The following is a 19,981-nucleotide window of genomic DNA, read 5'->3' on the forward strand; positions in this document are numbered from 1 at the left end:
CCGAGCCAGAGAAACAGAGGTGATGCTGGCTTTTACCTTGGGCTGACAGCAGTGAGAGGTGGGAAGTTTGAGCCTTGCATGGCTCAGTACCTGTAAGGGCATCATGGTCATTGTGGTGTGTCCATTGCCGGCAGTGGACGTTGCACTGGATAAAAATGGCTCTTGGTGTTGGTGGAAGTGTATGGAATACAGACACTAATGTGTGGACTGATTTTTAGAGGGGACAAATGGAGATGAACAGTCTGATCCTCCTCCCTTTTCTTCCCCACGTACACTCTTGGGAGTTTTGTTTGATTCAGGGTTGTACATAATCAGCTGTGAGCTGGTTAGGTATGTTACTGCTTCTTTAGAAAATGAGGAACTGGTGAATAAAATAATTATTAGACTGAATAGTTGCACCCCTCAGGGGGTGGGATGTTCTTCGGAATGCCATTGGGGTGGGAGTGGTGACCTCTCAGCTCAATTGCCTTCAATAAAAACTGGGGAAGGGGGTTGCCTTTTGTGATAACGTTTCAGTTTTATCACTGAAGTCCTATCAAAGATTTATGCACAGGGTTGAAGACTTAGAGGAGGACAGGGTGGTTATAAGCACTTGGAGTTAAAATAAGTTCCCACGTGTCCTTCACTGTTTCCCATTTGTAAGAGACCTGGCAAGGTCTGAGTTAGGGAAACACCCCTCCAGTCCTATGTCAATATTAACCAAATCTTTATTATATTGTAGCTGAGGAGGAGAAGGACAGGGTCTGTCCTTGGAAGCAGATTCCATTTAGCGAAGCCGTGCTGCTTACTGCATGCCCTGTTTAATTTGGAGAATCTGGATGTGCCATGCTGCTGAAAAAGAGGTATATTGATGGACTTCCCAGTAACCTACAGCCATGGGAAGGGCCCTGAAGGGTGGAGAGAACCCTGAGCTCATCTCACATGGAGAGAGCTTCTTGCTGCTGTAAGCACGGCTCAGTGCTGCCGTTCTGTGGAGCACCAGCAGTTTTTCAGGCCCACCTTCTGCCTGGACTGTTTTGTGGCTTAGCTCTGAAGCTGTGAGCACTTGCAGTAAGAATTCTGCCTTGCCCAGCTGCTTCCTGCAACCCACGCTGTGCTGTGCTGACAGGAGGGCAGCCATCCTGAAGTCTTTGTTCCTGATGGTTTTGCTGTAAGGTGAGGAACCGTCTGCCAGTTGGCTTTGCAGAGCAGACAAGCAGCACTCCTCTGTGCTCGTCCTGTCATCCCTCAGCACTGTGTCAGTCTGCACTGCAGATGAGCTTGCGCACCTTGAAACTTGTCACTCTTGTGATAGGTCTGAATCTGTCTCCAGAAGGGAAACAGCTTCCATCGTACTTCCAAATTTACCACCTTCACATCAATTTTCAGTTCAGACAGTATGGAACTTAAAAGTAAGGAAACAGATCACTTCCTGAAGTGATTACATGTTATTGGATTTATGAGCTAGAGCAGCAAAATGTCAGCTCGAGATCTTTTTCTTGATTTGTCTGTCAAAATCTTTCTAGCTCTGCAGCAGGGTGACAGGCAGATAAGATGAAGAGCTGCTTCCTGTTGCTTGCATCTGCTGCCATACCTGATCAAAGGGGTGTTAGTGAAAGAGTTTATTTTTAAAAGGAATTTAGTTTGAAGTCTTTGTACTGCCTGAGCAGAGTATCTCAGACGCAGAATGCGACTGTTTTCCTGAAATTGGCTTTTATGTTCTTGTAGACATCTTTCAGACTTGGCCACAACACAGACTAAGGGTTGGAGCTAGAATTACTTCTTGGTGGTGCTAGTTAAGGCTAACACACAGCCAGTTTTTGGACACTGGTGTTGAACTGTTTCTTGCTGTACAGGATAATGTAACACATGCACTGCAAGCCACAATCCTTTCTGCATGTAGGCAGTGTGGGCAGTGCCTTGTGTGTCCCCTTTGCACGGAGCCAGGGGCTGATAGCTGGGTGTGAGCAGGGGCAGGAGCTGCCAAGGGCTGACCTGTCTGTCACTGCCTGCACTGCCGTGACTTGTGACATGTGGGCAGGTGTGAGTAGTTGAGGCTGACATTGCTGGAGGTACAGTGAGCAGCAGGTGGCTAGGGAATGCTCTCATTCTGAAGCAGAAGAGGCTTACACCGAGGCATTTGGACATAGCTTGTTTCCCAAAAAGTTCAAAATGATTTACACAAAAGGGGAGACTGTAAAGCACATTAATTTTTTACTCTCTTTTTGAGCACTTAATGTTTTGGGATGGATCTACAGAAATTTGAAGTTTTGATTTGGCCACTCTTAGTCATTTGTGTTTGACTTTAACAACAGATTTCAAAAAAGCATCTCTGTCTTTATGAAATGAAATTAATGTTCAGTGCTTATGCTTTGTATGTCATGGGCTTCTACACCAAAGCGTTTGCAGTCAGATTACTCTTGGGGATAAGTTTTCCATCAATATATATATCAAAGATTTAAAGCACTGTATTGGTTTAGTTGTAAGCAAAGGGCATGAAATCAAGCATCGTAATTTAGGAGTAAGCAGGAGATAGGTGCTTTCTTTTTCTCTTTTTGTATTTGTGTCATATTGATGCTTCTGGTCACTATAAGCACTGCTGGAGCTTGGTGTTCTGCAGCAGGGAGGAAGAATTCCTCTCTTCCCCAAAATCAGGAAGATCCAGTTTTGGCATTGTGAGAATCTCTGGTGTTCTGGCAGCAATCACTGTTTTGTTTGAATGTGGATCTCTGAGAAATGTTAAACTCAATTGTAAGCGTTGCAAAGGAAATAAGCAGCAGCATCTACATACAAACCAGAATCTGCTTGAATCTCTGGCAGTAGTGCCACTTGTGAGGCAGGTGCTATGTTCTTAAGTCGATGAGGGTTTTGTGGCACTTCTAATTGTTGTTCACTTTGCACACTGTAATTCCTGGCTCCAGATGTTACCAAACAGTTATGTTGTGGATGTTAGTAGTAGCAGAGCGCTTGAAGCACAGAAACCAAGAACTAATTAAAAAGAAACAGCAGATGGCTGATGATGCTCTGTCTCCTCCTTCCTAAGTCAGCACTTGGGCTGGAGGAGCCCCTGAGACTTGCTCCTCTTCCAGCAGCTAGTGAACTGGAGTGTGTCTTGCCAAACAAACTTCAACTGAAAAATAATAATTTATTAAGAAGGTAATTTATTTGCTGTGGCAGCTGGAGCAAGATGCTTGAAACAGACACCCCTGTTGGAGCTGTCAGAGGATTGCCCCTGGGAACAGCTGCACAAATGGAGGTTGCTAATAAGAAAACAGAGTGCAATCACAACTTTCTACTTGTATCCCCCAGGGTCGGGTTCTGCATAAAGGAACATTGTGTGAATAAAGATTTTAATAAAGCAGTGCTGATGGATTGTTTAAGTCTCTCTCCCAACCCACCCCCCTCCCCTCATTCCAGCATGTACTGAGTTGAATGTTTGAATTGTTTCGCTGCTGGTGTTTCATGGTTATACCTTCACTGATACTTATCAGTGGCATTTATTCCAGAAGTGTATTTTCAAGAGTGGGGCCATATGTGCAGCTTGGTTGGAAGAGCTAATAAGGGAAGATTGTGCTTAAGAAGTGTTCCCAAGCGATGCTGAACAAAACATACCTAGGCTTAAATGGTCTTTGGGAAGAAAATGGGTGGTTTTTTGTTTTTTTTTTTTTTTGCTTTAGAAAACACATTCCAGGGCCCTGCTTGTGCCAAGCATCCAGGCTGATGTCTTGGTTGTGTCCCACTAGGCTGGATTTGTTGTACAGAGCAAGGAGTGTGTGTTCATTTGGCAACAGATGCATATAGAATTGGCATGCATTTGTGGTTGGCTTCCCTGAGCTCCTATTGAAGCCCTGTTATGAGACAGGGCAAATAAACAGCTATCAAAAATCTGTTCCCACAGAGCACAGGGACTGACCTAGCTGGATCAGAGCTTGTTTTTGTAATAATAAAACAGTTGTGAGCATTTCAGGGGTAGGAGGTGATGCTCACAGCTCTCAGTGTCAGGCATCTGGAAGCAAAGGAGGCCACTGGGAGCTGCTGTGTACCCGTGACATCTGCGTGAGCTGTGCTGGCCCGTGGCTTTGGGCACAAGAGTGCCCTGAAATGGCCAAGGCACTGTGCTTGTGGAAATGCAGCACTGGTTCTGACCTGCCCTGGAGCATCAGCAGCACTGCCATGCTAAGCCACCAGAAGCTCCTACTTTTTCTTAAATTGCATTTTCTCAGCTGAAAGCTTGGAATTCAGCATTGCTGATTTCTGTAAGAACTGGTTTGGGATTTAATTGTTGTTGTTGGGAGCAGTTCTGGGTTTTCATAGCTCTCAGCATTGCATGGTGACAGTTTTTCATATCTCCTACTTCTATCTGTGAGATGTCAGTTTATTTCATGAATGGGACACAGTTCTTTGTATATAAGCAGGTCAATAACTGGTAAACATTGTAGATGCTTTTAAGTTTTGAAAGGCTGAAATAGCTCATCTTGAGAGTTTTTATGACAGCATTGTTGTAATACTCCTGTACTGTTGTGGTGCAGTTGGGCTTAGTGGTGGAAGGTTTTAAAGTGTTTCTGATTATATAATGAACACAATCTTGCAGAAGAATACACAGAGACAACTTTGAGCCAGAAAATGCTTTTGAAAACTAGCATTTTCTTGCACGTCTTTCAAGTTCTTTCTCTGCACATTTCTAAAATGTAGAAATGGGGGAAAAAAAAGTAGGTTCATTCTTCATGTATCCCATGTGTGGTACTCTGCTGTTTCTCCTTTGTAGTGTCAATATTTTTAGGAGGCTGGGGACAGGACTTTGTAGGAACAAATAAATTAAGGGGGACAGGGATTTCCTTTACTCCAGATCTTCCTTTTACTTAGTGATTCAAACCATAGAAGGATGGATGCTTGGCATTTCCCCATCCAGCAGATACAGCTGTAGGATAAAATCCAGATGGCAAGATTTGCTCTGAGTGCTTGCACCAAGTTGCCAGGAGTGCTGAATAAGGCAGATGTAGCTACTTTTTTTTTTTTTTGCAGTGCTGTTCTTCCATTTTCTTTAGATGCTCTGCAGTGTAAGGCCCAGCTTGACTCAAGATCATGGATTTTTAATCAGATGGATATCGCTCACCAGGACTGCTGTGGAATAACGCAGTGAGGTGAAATCACACATCCCAGTGTTATGCTGGGACTGGGCAAACCCCAGCAGCTGTCTTCCTCCTGTGAGAGCAGCTGAAGGCTAGCAATACTACAGCAAACCCCTGAGACTCAGCAGAGGGAGGAAAAAAGCAACGAAGTCCCAGCAAACTGCACTGGGGCACTGAGTGCTGTGCTTCCCAAGCCAGGTATGAGCCATTTGTCCACCCTTCTGCATGTTCCCATCTGGTCCTTGGGCATCACTTCCTGCCTGAGGCCCTGCAGAGGGAACTGAATTATTCAGGAAGGGTGGATTTTTGTTGGTTTTTTTTTTTTTTCTTCATGTTACTTCATTTTCTTTTGCTTCAGTGCCTTTTTAACCTCAGAGCCTGGTCAGACAGGGTGCATGTATTTGGCAGATTACTGAACAGTGACTCTTTTCTACTCTAGCTCTTGCAGTGTGCCATGAAGGTGACATGCCAGGAGCTGTGCTGTAGCACTGTGGCTGATGTTGCTATGGGACAGTCGTTTTACCTTTGCTATTATATTTTTCAAATCCTTTTCTTTGGGAACATGGGAGGATCTATTTCTCTGTGTGAAGCCTCTCTCTTCTGATAGGCTCTTCTTAGCTGATGGCACTGTGGCTACAATGCTTTTAATTTTGCTTATTTTTTTTTAATGTGCACTGATGTTAGTTCTGTTTTAGTTACAGCATCTAGTGTTAAGGTTTTAGCCTCACAAATAATTTTTTAAGCTGGAGCGATTACATTAATCAACACAGAATCTTTCTGATGCAGATTTGCAGTATTTATGGCCACCTGCAGATGGAGATGTGCTCCATGCCACGCCGTACTGGTGCTGGAATCCTGCTCCCCATCACCTGGATGAGAGAATTGCATTTCAGGATCCACTTCATTTTCCTGAGCACTCGAGATAAACTTGACATTCATTCATATCTGAAGCAGCACGTCTCAGCCTTATCTTGGTTAGGGTAAGTTGTGGGCATCCTGACGCTCACCAACTTGTGTACTTGTTACTTCCTTACAGTAAACCAGCAGAGGGTCCAGCCTGGGGTAGAATGCAAATTACACGTGGCTTATCCACTTCTCACCTTCCCTGCAGAGCTGAGTTTGTGCACTTGGCATGACAGCGCTGACTGCTCCTCTTTTAGAGGGCAGAAGTGTGCCCTTCCCCTATTATGTCCTCCCAAAATCAAACCCAGGCTTTGCTTGGGGTCCCGGAGTCTCCTGCTTTAATGAGAGCAGGCAGCCCTAAGGCCTGGCAGCCTGCAGCTGCCCTGTGCAGCTCATTGCTTTTGCAGCTTGCTGCAGAAAACTGGTTGTTGGTGGTAATGGGTTGTACTGCTGTTCTCTGATGTGACTTCATGGTGGTTATCTGCTGATCTGAACTTTGTTGCTGGCTGCTTGTGTGGAGCCCACCCCAGCTGCTGCTGTTTGGATGCACTGGTGTGCAAAGATGCACTGATGTAAGAATTACTAAATGGAACTTTAGTGTAGATAAGGAACGTGACACACACAGCAAACCCATCCCAGAGCCAGAGACCAAAATCTTTCCTCCCAGAGCCTCGATCTGCCGACTAAACCCCAGCAGATGTCCCTAGGAGCACCTCGCAGCTGTCCTGAGTCCGTTTGTGCCCCCTCGTCATTTCTGTGCCCTTTGGAAATGACCCCGCTGCGCAACGCGGCCAGCTGCGTACTGGGAACGGCGAGCCCGGAGGGCGCTTCCCGAAGCCCCACCTCGTGTCTCTGGCATCATCTGAGCATTTGGATTTGCGTGTGTTTCATCTGCAATCACGTTTTCCTGCTAAACTCACACCCTAGCACGCCATAGGGAAAGTCAAATCCCCAGAAACAAAACCCACCCGTGTTGAGCGCTCAGCGGCAGCTGCGCGGTGCTGCCCGGCTCGGACCGCCCGTCCCCGCGGCGTCCATCCAGCTGTGCGCACACGGCCATCCCCGGGGCCGGGTTTTGCTGCGTGCTGCTGGAGGAGGAGCCGTGCCCGGCCCAGCGGGGCAGGCCGTCCTGCTTGGACTCAGCTGGCCGTGCCCCCGGCCCGCGTATTTCACCGCTGCAGGAAGTGAGCTCACAGCTCCGGCGCCCCGAAGGCAGGACGGGAGCCCGCGGGCGCACAGCCCGGCTGGGCAGGAGATCCGCGCGGCCATGGGTCGGGGCACGCTGCTGTCTTGCCCGAGGCCAGCCTGCTATTTGCTGCTGCTGCTGCTGGGGAACTACGGGGTACTGGGGAGCAGTGGGAAGCAGCGGGGGCCGCTGGAGGAGCGCCAGAGCGATGTGACGGAGGCGGCACCGTGGGGCAGAGCGAGGTACGAGGCGGTGAAGAAGCAGCTGGGAGCCGTGGAAGCTCTCTCCAAGCAGTACTGGCAGTACCTGGCTTGCAAGGTGTGGCAGGAGGGCTGCGGGAAGGAGGAAAAGACCGGCCCAGGTAAGCTCCTTCCTCTCTCCTTGGGGAGAAGTAGTGGGGTCTGCACCCCGAGCTCCCACGAGCTCTGTGGAAAGGGATTCCCCATTGCTCAGCATGTGCTGTCCTGGGGAGGGAAGTGTGCTCGTGCCCATCCTGGCTCCATCTCTGGTGCACCTGCCTGCCATGGAGCCAGCTGCAGCTCGTTATCACTCTCTCCATCTCCTTCCCTGCACCTGGGCAGGGTGGCAGTTAACTTAGGAACATCTGGGTGCCTGTGTACAGCGCAGGAGTGAGGCTTGTCTCTGCTCTGACCTTTGCAGGCTGGACCTTGCCTCTGGTGGGCCAGGATTACCTGGAGATCCTCTCTGCCTGGTACTGCAGTTTTGGCAAGTGCTGCAAGACAGGAGACTGCCGCATCATCAACAATGTCACAGGTGGGTGCTGCTGTTTCCTTTGTTGTTGTCATTCTTCTAAAAAGCCTATTTTAGCAAGTGATGCATGTAAAAGGCATTTCTGGGGGGAGGAGGGACTGAGCCAAGTCCTGCTTCTTGTCACTCATTTGCAGTTCTTGGACTGCAAGAAAGCATGCTCTGTGCAGTGCAGTGCTGTGGTTTGCACCAGCCCTGCCTTCACCTGGCAGTTCTGGCCCCAGGGCAGGAAAGTGTCCCAGGATCTGTGTGCAAGCCCCATGCAGGTGTCACTCATTTGCCATCCCTGGAACTTCTGCTCTCTGTACAGTTTGCTGGGGGATACCTGGAAATGGTGGTACAGGAAATATTACAGAAAGGATTGGGGCTTCAGTGCCCTGTGTAGTCATCAAATGCTTCCTCCAATTTCCAAAGGGAAAAAGGAGTCAGCGGAAGATCTGTGTCTTTTTGCAGTCAGTGGCAGATATGAGCAGGGCACAGGATTTGCGAGCATCTTGCCTTGTTAACCCTGCACTATTAATGTCAGCTCAAGGTTCTCTTGAACATGAGTGCCATGAGCAGGGCCGTGTGGGCTTGGTGCTGTGCAGTGTTTTCTCGTATTCCTAGCAGCAGCAACTGGGCTTCTAGGTTAAGGCTAAGCTTTTGCTGTATTTCTTTCAGGGCTAGAACTGGACCTCCATAAGCATCTCCATGGGCAGCACTTGGCCAAAGAAATTGTTATCCAGGCAGTGCGAGGGTTCCTGGAGAGCCCTCAGCCTCAGAAGGCTCTGGTCCTCTCCTTCCATGGCTGGTCTGGCACAGGCAAAAACTTTGTGGCCCGCATGGTGGCTGCTCACCTGTACCAGGATGGGCTGAAGAGTGAATGTGTCAGGGTGTTCATTGCGCTCCTCCACTTCCCCCACCACAAGTACATAGACTCCTACAAGGTGAGTGCTGGTGGTATCTTGGTGTACTGGGTCTAGCTGGGATGGAGTTGTTTTGTTTTTTTTTCATACTAGCTGTGCTGTGTTGTATTTTAGGTTTGTGAGTGAAGCAGAGCTAGTAACACTGGTGTTCTAGCTATTACTGATCTGAGTGTGCGCGCTGCTTCAAAGTTTTCTGTTTTTCCCACTCTGCCCCTCAGCTAGTAGGTTGGGGGTATACGAGGAACTGGGAAAGGGTACAAAAGGGACAACTCACCAAGGGGATGTCCCATATATCATCGTGCTCAGCAGTAAAAGCTGAGGGGAGGGTGCCTGGGGTAGGCCTGGTCCCCACGCCATCTCCTGTTGTTGGCACCTCACTCCTGCTTGCTGTTCTGCAGCTTCAGCTGGAGAAGCAGATAAGTGAGACTGTGCAGCTCTGCAAGCAGTCACTGTTCATCTTTGATGAGGCAGAGAAACTTCATTTTGGTCTCCTGGATGTCATCAAGCCCTTCATGGTTCACTCTGACAAGAGCCAGCAAGATAACCGGAGATCCATCTTCCTCTTCCTCAGGTAACTCCTGGGCTTCCAAGGACGTGGGGAGGGACAAAGCCCCTGAAAGTGTGTGGTACGAGGGGCTTGGAATGCAGAGGTGAGGGAAGAGATGCCCAGCTCTTCCGAGGGGTGGTTGCCTCCATGGCCAGCTTTCCTTGCTGCTGCTGAGGAGCTGAGGCCTAGCTGAGCTAGTGCCTGGGCACCAATGAGGTTCAGAGATAGTGTGGTGTCATTCTGCACCTTGTATGAGAGCAGGGAGACCCTACACTGCAGGGAGCACAGCCAGTACTGCAGTTCCTTGTGGGACGTGGCTGTGCCATGTGGAGAGGTCCCACTTGCCTGGCCTGGTATATGGGGAAACTATATTCAGTTTCCCCCTCTGTCTGAAAGGGAATTTGTACCTTCACCTCACACCATCCAGGCAAGTGTGCTGACCTCCAAGCTCAGCGGTTCCCTAGGGAAGCTTCTCTGCTTGTAGAAGACCTGACTCTGGACCTGGTGCTACAGTGCTGACCTAATGTGTCCTGTCCACTCTGTGCAGAGTAGGCATGCTGCCAGCTGTGTGGAGCTGCCTTGGTCCACCTACCTGGCGTGCTGCGCAGCCCCAGTGCCCACGTCACCCCCTTTGTGTCACCAACCAGACAGAGCAGGGCGTCTTGAACTGCAGCAGTGTGTAATCAGTCCTGAGGGGGTTTCATTATGCCTAGTGGCAGTGTGACACAGACCTGTTGTTGCAGGGCTGGCTCTGGCCCAGCCTTATCTGGATGTGGCCTGGATTTGCAGCTGTTGCTGGGCTTGAGCAAATGGCCACCGCTCAGCCAAATGGACTAGGATGGGTATGAGCTGTGCTGGCAAGGTGGCAAAGGGAGGTGGTGATGGCTTCTTCATTTTACCTCCCCACCATCTGTGGAACGGGTCTGCAGTCTCTGACACACAAGGAAAAATAGGTATGAGACCCAAGTCCCCCACACAGAATTACAAAATCATTAGAGTTGGAAGGAACCTTTAAAGGTTGTCTGGCCCAACTCCCTTGCAGTGAACAGGGATGCCTACAGGTCGATCAGGTGCTCAGAGTCTCATCCATCCTGATTTTGGGTGTCTCCAAGGACAAGGCCTCCTCCACATCTCTGGGCAACCCCAGCTGGTTCCCAGCATCACCAATACCCTGGGGGGGAGGGCGCTCAGATCAGGGGCTGCCTTCTGAGGTGTGGGGGCTGCCCTGGGAGCCTCAATGGCTGCCTGGACCCTGCATCCCCCACCAGGAAAGGTCCATGTTCCTGCCCTTTTCTTCTCATGGGACTCCTGCTATGTACTCTGCCCTCTGGCTTGGACTTGGCAGGGGCTCACTGAGAGTTTGCTGTAGAGCCAAGTGTCACCTAAGGGGTCAGTGGCTTCCCAGACAGGGCAGGGTACTGACAGAAACAGAGGTTCTGTTGGCTCCTGGCCCCACGTGGGAGAGCAAGCGGTTGCCCCAGGCCTGGACTGACACCATTCATCTGTGTGAATGTTTCAGGTGCTGATTGGGCACAGTGATTGCTTTGCTGTACACAGAACTGCTGAGCTTTGCCTGTAGAGGAGGCTGCTGGCAGCTCTGAGCCTGGTAACATGGAGTGACTTCTCTTCTGTCTGCAGCAATATTGGTGGCAGTGCCATCAATGAGGTCGCCCTGGACTTCTGGCGAGCTGGACGGGCACGGGAGGAGATCCCTGTGGAGCTCCTGGAGCAACAGCTGCAGCTGGAGATGCTGCAGCTTGCAGGTAGGAGCTGGGCTACTGCAGCAGGCAGCCTGCCTAGTCACAAACCTGCCCATGAGCACCAGGCTGGGGCTTCCTTATGAGCTTTATGCTTCAGGAACATCTGGAAAAATGTTGACATACCCTTCCTTTCTTCCACATAACGCAGCCTAGTGAGCATGGCAGCAAGGCACATAGGAAGAGGAGCTGAGCCAATCTTGCTCCCTTTCAGCCCCAGAGCTGCCAGCTCTCAGGTGGCTGAAGCTTGCTTTGTCTTGCTTTTTGCTGCAGAGAACGGTTATGCCCGCAGCCATCTTCTCGAAGAGAACCTCGTTGATTTCTTTGTGCCATTCCTGCCTCTGGAGTACCACCACGTGAAGCTCTGCGCACGGGATGCGTTCCTGGCCCGTGGACTTCCCTACACAGAGGCAGCCCTTGATGAGGTTGCCAGGATGATGGTGTTTGTCCCCAAAGAAGAGAAGCTTTTCTCTGCACAAGGTTGTAAATCTGTATCACAGCGCATCAATTACTTCCTTCCTTGAACGCCAGGTGGGACTACATCCCTGGTGAAACTGATTCTGTACACCAGGAGCTGCTCTCCTTGCACGAGGTCAGGCAAGCAGATCATTCCTGCACAGGTGCAGGAACTGAACTCCATATTACTTCGAGGGCTGCTCACAGGGAAGGCAGTGCACTCTGCCCAACCTTACAGTTGGGGTGCCTGCAGGCTGAGCTCGGCTGGGTTTTTAAGTCCACATGGTGTTTCTCACTCCCTCCTTTTACCCTGAAGCAGTGATTTGGTTGTGCTGACAGATGCTTAGTTTCATGTGAGTGGGGGTATTGCCAGTTTGTTGCCACTTAGCGAAGGCCCAGGCCAGACTGATCGAGACAAGCCATGGCCTCATCCCTGTCCACAGCTTCCTCAGTCACATACAGAAAATGACTGCTTCATCTCCACTGGAGATTTTAAACCTACAGCCTTTTGCTTTGGAGTGACCTTCTCTCTGCTCTCTTGGTCTTTGCTCCATGGAAGCAGCTGTGGGATGAGGTGAGCTCCTGCCGAAATCACTTCTCTGAGCCATTTGGTGAAGAGCGTGTTTGCTGCATTGCAGGAACTGGTTTGGGGAGAGACAGACATGGGCAAAGGGCAGCTGAGGAGCACAGTGGGTGAAAGAACAGGTTGCAGATGAATTCTGGGTTTCAGAGGTGGAATAAGATAGTTTTTCCCCCCAGTATGTTGTATGCTGTGGGGTTTTGGCTGGTATCAGCATTACTACACCAAGGGGCTGTTTGCTGTCTGGATACTTGCCAGGTGATAAGAATGGACCAAAATACTTCAACAGTGATACAAGAATCGCTTTGTGACCTCGAGGTCAAAACTCCCTTCCAACACAGCTGCTGCACGGTGAGGTGAATCAGCAGCTGCCAAGGACAGCTCAGCTACCTCATGTGCGGACCTTTGATCTATTTTAAGCTTGGAACTTCTCAGCAGTGGCAGTGATGAGCAGCACAACTCCATGGACAGGCTGAGCACTGCTCTGCAGCCTCCGAGGTTGCCGATCTAATCTAATGAGGCTGTGTGGTCCAAAGCAGGGAGGTGAGCCAGCTGCTCATCTTGCTGCTCTCTGTACAAAGTTAGTTTAAGCTTGGCTGCTGACTTGAGGCTGGACCTAAGTGCTATGCCTACTTTAATCAGGCACTGCTCAGAGCTGGTTTATGGATTGTCATTTCATCACGCACATCAGTCCTGGAAACAGCAGATGGGTGCCTGAAGGAAAGCAGCTCTTCAGTGAGGATGCAACCCTGTAGAACAGCACAGTTCAGGCTCTGCTTTACAACCAGCTGATCTGCTTGGTCACTTGTGTAAGCCAGCGTGAGGTCAGTAAGGTTTTGGTTTTTTGAGTAACTGGCTTTGGGTTAGTACAGTGCAGGTTAAAAAAAATAACCTGCTTCTTAAAAAAATCAATGTCTAGGCAAGGTTTTTTTTGCCAATAAAATATTGCAACCTTTATTTAAAACAAAATGCAAATTGGCAAAACTTTGTGGAACAACAGGCAAAGAGGCCCTTCCAAGGGCCTTATTTACATCAAGTTTAACACTGTTCGCAGTTCACAGTCAGACGATAGTGAGAGAATTAAATTAGAAAAACAACCAAAATATATTACAATAACAATTAAAAACAAAACAGTTGACAACACTGTAGAGTGATTGGTGATTAATGTGTTTGATTTAATCCATTCCTGCCCTCTGTGAGTTCAGTACTGATGCCTGCAGCATGCCATGCTGAGCAGGCTCCACACCCTCGTGCACAGCAGCCATGCTGGGAAGATGACCTCCTTTGGTACAGGTATATCTCATCTTGCAGGTACTGCAGATACATCCCAGAAGCTGTCACTTCCTACTACCAGGGAATAGGCCAAGGGTTTGTTCTACACTCCAGGCCTGAGAGTACCCCAGTGCCCACGGCCTATTTACACCAGCTGCTCCCTGCTGACACCGGGCCAGTGGTGCTCGGGAGGAGCCTCTTCTGTGAGGATAAGGAACAGAGAGAACAGCCCTGTGTTCTGCATCAGGAGTGCTGCTCTGTTTAGCTCTGCTCTCCCAGCTGCAAAGTTTGATGCAGTCCTAAGACCAAAGCTCTTAATTCAGTCCTGCCAGCACTGATGAGAAGTACAGCCAGTTGTGTGCTGCCACCCAGCCAGCCAAGTGCACTGCGCCCAGGGTTAAGAAGGGCACACAGTGCAGAAAGCTGCACCTGCAGGTCGGCTGCTCCCCTGGGAGCTAGGGAGAGAAATTCCCCACACTGCCCTTACCAGGCCCCTATGGTCTGCCACAACCTGCTGCAAGATGACTGCCTTCAATTCTAGACCACAGTAGTGCAAGTTAGAGAGCCCAGCTGCATCTGCATCTTTACCACGAGGCCTTCTCACAGCAGTGAACAAAGGAAACAACAAGAGGAGGTTGTCATATCCACAAAGGCTGGATCAAGAGATGCTCTTCACTGGAAGAAGTAATGGGGCTTTGCCATCCATACAGTACTTGACACAGACTGTGTGCAAAGCTGAAAGCAGAGAAGCTGCTACGGTTGAGACCTTTAAGGCTGAACAGAAAGGCAAATCTAGCAGAGGGAAAGGACCTATAACAGTGATGGGAGAGAAGCTGCCCCAACTGTTTGTGATCCTGTGAGAGCAGGTGAATTCTGCTTCTTCTAACTGCCCACAGCTGTGTCCCTGCCAACTACCTCTGTGTGGGAGGAGAAAACAGGCAACACTCAAAGAAAGCAAAAGTGGGGAGGGTAGCTTTGCTGGGGCAGTTTGTTTCTTAAGCAGGGTGTGAAAGAGTTGAAAGGGGTCTGTTCTAATAATTAAGAATTCTGGGAATTGTTTGCTATTCTATCACTTTTGCAGGAGCTTTTTTGGAAGACCTACATTCAGGAAAAAATAAATTTTAAAAAGCTTCTTTTAAAATACTCAGCAGAACTGGAATAACACTTTTAAAACGTTCTGGTTAAAATACCTTTCCCCTGAGAATAACCACTTCAGTTCCAGTTGGCTTTTACTGGGCTGAAAAGCAGTACAGTGATGAAACCACACGATTGTCTGCAGGGCAAACAGGACCAGTCTTTCTGACACCAAGAAAGCTCTCATACCTTTCCACTCCTCCTGATTGTTAAGAAGGCAACATGAAGCAATGCCTTAAGATTTTTTTCCCTTTATGGGTCTGCTTTCTAAAGGCAGCTAATTTGGTGTGCAGTGATGCACATGTTCAATAAAGATGACTGAAGCAGATAAGGTAAACCACAAAAGCCCTCGGTAAAGTCTACAAGATAGCTGTTAGGTGCTCTGCCTCCCTGCTGAATAACTGCCCCAGGGACCTGCAGCTGAAGTGCAAGACCCAGAGGAGATCCAGGACAAGCTGGAAATCTTACTGCAGAATGAGACAGCAGGCTCTTCCAGGTGGGCTTGGTGCCATGAGGTAAGGATGACTAACCCACAAAGGGATCAGCTTGCCGTCTTGTAGGAACAATTAATTTACCTTAATATCTATTGACTGGGGTGGAAGGATTGTTTTTTTTTTTTTTCATTATTTCACTCACTTTGACAGTGAAGCACACGTGGTCCATTTCACCTCGCATACTGCTCCACTGGTGCACATTCATGCAGCGTGACACACAACTTTATCTACTACAGACTAGTAAATAATATGAGGATTCTCAGACAGGGGCACATTACTAAGAATGGTTCAGGCCACATCTCACCGTGCTCCATGGAAACAACAGTGGCATGTGCCAAGAGGTCCAGCCTGCTTCTGAGCACCAACAGGGCAATGCTTGTAGGCAGACAAGGAATGCCTGAGTGCCAACCATCTGAATTCACACTTGTGCTCCAGCTCAACTCTAAATGCTCAACCTAAAAGCAGCACAGTCACGCTTTAAAAACAAGTTAAAAAAGCAAAAAAAAAAAAAAAAAAAAAAAGATTTAAGGTGCAAAGCAAGCCAGATCCTCTGTCATCACAAACAGTGTGAAGTGAGCAGCAGCATGCAGGGTAACAGGTATTTGGATGCAGGTATCAGGCCTGTTTGCTTCTTCTCTCTAACCAACAGGTAGTTGAGGTCTCTGTACTTGCCAGTCTTGCACATGCACAGAACACCAGCTTTCTGAGGCCACAACAGTCAACAAACAGCACCAGGACGGAAAGAGACCAGCCACATGACTGCCTGCCTTCTGGGATTGTCAGTAGACCAGCAGAGACCATATTCCAGTGGAAGCTCTCCAAGCAAGGCCCTAACGCTTCTGTCACGTTTCAGGCCGAGTGCAGTTTACACAGCAGGAGATTCTGGTCCAGCTGTCAAAATACAGAAACTAAAAAAAGATGGCTGTGACTCATGTGTTGACATACCTAGTCACCTTCACGCCCCCAGACAGTGGAAGCCTGCAAGATTGCTAAGCAAGAGCAACAAATCCCAGAAAGCGCTGTGATGTGGTTGTGCTGTGTCAGGAGGAGGGAGTGATGCAGGGAGACCTGCAGGCAGGCCACGCTGTTCTGCTGGTTCCAGCACTGCCTGCTGAAGGTAAGCAGATTGCAGCCAGGGGCTGCTGCTGGCAGAGGTTCTGCCTTGCCTCCCATGGGCCTCAAGGTGCTGAAACTGAACTGGGGAGTCAACCTGGTAACGAGTTAAAAACAATCTAGAGCTTTAAAAAGAACAACAAAACAACACCCTATCCCATTAACATTGGCAAGTTGTGCAAGAGCCCCAAACTACTCACAACCAATGACCATCAAGCAGCACTCATGCTAGACCACTAGAAATAGGAATCGACTGAGTGAAGGCAGTGTGGTGGGAAGGGGGTAATTCCAGTGGTAAGTCTGCCCAGCATTCCTGATGCCTCAGCTACAATGAAGACGAGAACATGTGGAAGATGAGGTGGACAGGAGGGAAAAGGGATAATTTCATATATTAACTAATTTTGCAGTTCTCATTACAGCAGCAACAGCACTGTGGAAGTAAGCCACTGAGGTTAGTGCATCCACCTCCAGCAGCTCTGAATACTGTCAGTGCATTAGACCTGCCCCCAGCTGCACACAGCCTGCTCCTTCAGAGCTGCCCAGCCAGGACTGCTCAGCAGCTGGTACCAGCAGAGCCCCAGGGCCCTTCCTCGCCTTGTCAGGAGCCCAAAAGCGTGTGTTAGTGCTGATGGGGTGCATCTGTACAGCCAAGGGGCCGGCAGCCACTCCAGTACTCCGGCTGCCAGACCGTCCGTCCTTCCCAGAGCGAGAACCTGCCATCGATTCTCCTGCCTGTCAAAGGGAGGAGCAAGGATCTTCCTTGCCTTGCCATACTGAGCAGACCAGACTGGCAAGGTAGGGACAAATACTTGATGTTCTGCCCCTTACAGCTTGAATCTACCCTCTCCATCCCCATTTTCTGAGATGAACTTGTAAACGTGAGAACTCAGTGATCTGAGGTACTTCACATACTCAAGTATCAGTCTTTCCTTTTGAAAGCATCAGTACAGAAAAAAGTCCCCCCCACCCCACGTTTATTTCTCTTACCCAGATTGACAGTAGCTACCTTTGCACCACATCGCTGATTTCTTGGACGCACGACAATAAGTTATTAAGGACGGGGTTTGCCCCAGGGATGCTAGCAGCTGTTGAGGACACCTGCAGTTCCTGCAGGCTGAGTTCCAGTTTGCTCACGGCTTCCCGGAAGGCAAATTTGTTGCGTGTATGCGGAATGCAGTCCACGTAGCCTGAGCAGTAATCCAACAGCTGATGCCCTGTGTCCACCAGCTGGCTGTTTGGTGTTGGCTCAGCGATGGCACTCGAGAGAAGATCGGCGCACTCCAGCAATGCTTCCTTGCTGATTTTATCTGCTGGGATTTTCTCAGTTGCCTGTTTGGTCTTTCTTAATGCTACCTTTGCGCCAGCTGTGCCATTGGCCATTTTCACTGGGGAGGTGGAAGACGACGACAGAGGCACTTGAGGTGGAGGCATCATGGGCCTCCCAGATTTCCCACTGACAGGTGCTGCTGCTGCCTTCTTACTCCCTTCGCTTGACTCCAGCCCGTGCTGCGCTCCCGCTGCATTGCTGAGCTCTTCTGCTGCATCTGTGCAGGCAGCTGGCTGCTGTAGGAGCCTCATTACTGGTGGTGGAGGTGGAGCACACTTTGGTTTTACCCGTCTGGGCCGGTCCCTGTCACCGGAAGAAGTGACCTGATGCTCAGATAAGAGCTTAAATTTATTACCCTGAGAGTCTGTGCCAATGAGCTGCACATCTGCTGGAGTGTGTTTTAGAGTGGGTGAGATTAGGACTGGCACTTTGTGGTTATGAGTGGTTGGAAGTATTGCTGCACCCTTTACTGGAGAGGACCACCCTGGTCTCTCGCCATCCTCGAGGGCCCCTTGTCGAGGGCCACTGTTCTTTTCTTTGCTTTTAGGAGTTGCTGCTAGCCCTGGAATCTCCTTTTCCTCTGAATTGGAGGGGGTTCGGAAAGGGAGAGCTGTGGCACCCCTTGGCAAGAGTTTTGCTTTTGGTCTTTCTCTGGTCAAAGCAGAACCTTCTTCAAACCTTTTGGGCAGCAGGTCATTTGCCCTCCCCGTGCTCTCATCAGGCTGAGAGGAGGTGGACACCGTCCGTTCCAGCTGGATTTTTGACCTCTGGGAATTCCTGGGTAGGGTCATTGCCATTCTGTCCTGCTCTGGAAGCCCTGAGGACATGGAAGATGTAGAGTTCGACCTTGGAAAAGGCTTTGATGCTTCCTCATTGCCAGTGGGCTTTCCTGGTCGTAGACCCAGTGTCTTTTTAATTAAGCGTGGTGTAAAGAAACCTGTGATGCCAGACCACCCACCACCAGTGCTCACACCCCCACCGCTGCTGGTACCAGTGCCATCATCATTGTAGAAGGTCCTCTGCACAAAGCCCCCACCGTAGCACTTGGGTGGTGCCAGGTTTGCGTCCTGCTGTGTGGGAGCAAAAGCGAACCCATCCACGTGCTGCAAGGAAGCAACAGATGAGAAGTTACCCGTTAACTCGTATTTCTTGTGGGGCTGATTCTCCATCTCCCGGAAGGAGCTACTGCGCTTGGGAGGTGTGGGAGCATTCCTCTTCTTCATGAAGGAGCTGAAGAAGCCACCTTTTCTGTCCCTGGTGAAAGTGGTCTCTTTGGCATCCTCCAGCAGGCTGCTGGGTGACTTGTCCCTCTGCTTGTGAGGCAGTGCGGGAGACCCACTTGTTGGCTGCGTGCTTCTGATAAAACCTAGGAAGAAACAAGAATGAATCTACAAAATCTATTTCCATTTCCACCTCCCTATCCTCCAGAAGGCTGTAAGGGCCCAACTTTTAGTTACACAGGATCTGCAGAGAAAGACTGAGAAAGGATGGTGGCGCTTTTATTTCTGAGATTTCAATTTTTTTAACGTTGTGCATGCGTGACCTGTCTGTTGTCTGGGGAGGCAGTTTAGCAGAAGGTCAGGAGAAAGTGAAGCTGCTCTTTTCCCTCAGTTTCTTACCCCCTTGCTGTAGTTCTTTTCTCCTTCCCCAGATACTGCAAAGTATAAAAGAAAATCTCTTGCATTGTCAATTTCAGTTTGAAAGCTGTTATCTTAAAAATTTAGTTAAATCAAATTTAAAATTAAAAAAATGCACTGGAATTTACTAAAAGGACATTGCAAAAGCTGCTGTGTTTACTGGTTACTAGGGAATATCAGGCTGGCAAACAGCCCTCATGACACTGCTGCTCAAAGCACCAGCCTAGAATACTTGGGCTGGACAAGAGTTAACTTGAGCTTGGTGTCAGCTTATGTAAGGCTGAAGAAAGCTGGAGCCCCACATACACATTTACCACAGAACTGCTTCATGTCCCAACATTTGGGTTCTTTGTTCTGCAAACCGAGAGCAGAACCCAAAAGAATTGTGCCTGTACAGACATCTTCTCAGTTGTCAAAAGTAGTTCCTCTGCCTTCTCAGGAATGAGAGTGACACCTGAACTGGGCCCAGGCTCCCATCCTGCTCTGTATCGTTCTGTCACTGAAGAACAAGACCATGCAGGGTTCTTCCCCAAGACTCATCTCATCCCTCAGCTCCCTCAAGGAGCAAATCTGCCATCATTCAGATCTCTCCACCTCATTAATCCAGGAAGAGTACCCACAGCCCTGCCTCTCCTACCACAGTAATAATGTAAGTCCTGCAGTCAGGCTACAGACTGAAAGAAGCCAACACTATTAATCATATCTTGACTAGAATGTGAAATTTTACAAGCCATCCTGGCAGGATACTTGGTTGAAAGATCTCCAGTTGGTGGATGTTCTGTTCTCTTCTGCTT

General features: G+C 49.2%; 2 protein-coding genes across 4 annotated transcripts in view; one reads left to right on the forward strand and one right to left on the reverse strand.

Moving 5' to 3' along the window:
• Nucleotides 1-96: 96 nt before the first annotated feature.
• On the forward strand, nucleotides 97-12,964 carry TOR3A (torsin family 3 member A). Its single transcript, XM_031595592.2, has 8 exons — nucleotides 97-842; nucleotides 5,025-5,306; nucleotides 5,895-7,558; nucleotides 7,858-7,971; nucleotides 8,626-8,891; nucleotides 9,269-9,441; nucleotides 11,056-11,180; nucleotides 11,448-12,964. Exons 3-8 carry the CDS (start codon nucleotides 7,279-7,281, stop codon nucleotides 11,696-11,698), a joined length of 1,209 nt encoding a protein of 402 aa, XP_031451452.2. The 5' UTR covers nucleotides 97-842; nucleotides 5,025-5,306; nucleotides 5,895-7,278; the 3' UTR covers nucleotides 11,699-12,964.
• A 1,591-nt stretch (nucleotides 12,965-14,555) lies between these two features.
• ABL2 (ABL proto-oncogene 2, non-receptor tyrosine kinase) overlaps nucleotides 14,556-19,981 on the reverse strand; it is a 35,631-nt gene continuing 30,205 nt past the window's right edge. For all 3 annotated transcript variants that reach the window (XM_031595588.2, XM_090145996.1, XM_031595589.2), the window contains exon 11: nucleotides 14,556-18,916. In XM_031595588.2, the coding sequence (XP_031451448.2) occupies nucleotides 17,226-18,916 (1,691 nt within the window). In that variant the 3' untranslated portion in view covers nucleotides 14,556-17,225. The remainder of the gene's footprint in view (nucleotides 18,917-19,981) is intronic.

This window comes from Phasianus colchicus, chromosome 9 (assembly GCF_987193195.1).
Source record: "Phasianus colchicus chromosome 9, bPhaCol1.hap1.1, whole genome shotgun sequence".
Classification (NCBI taxonomy): Eukaryota; Metazoa; Chordata; class Aves; order Galliformes; family Phasianidae; genus Phasianus; species Phasianus colchicus.

Coding starts and splice junctions, on each gene's coding strand:
- TOR3A (XM_031595592.2), top strand. CDS start 7,279: ATGGGTCGGGGCACGCTGCTGTCTTGCCCGAGGCCAGCCTGCTATTTG. Junction 9,442..11,055: donor TCCATCTTCCTCTTCCTCAG/GTAACTCCTGGG, acceptor TTCTGTCTGCAG/CAATATTGGTGGCAGTGCCA. Junction 11,181..11,447: donor GGAGATGCTGCAGCTTGCAG/GTAGGAGCTGGG, acceptor TTTTTGCTGCAG/AGAACGGTTATGCCCGCAGC.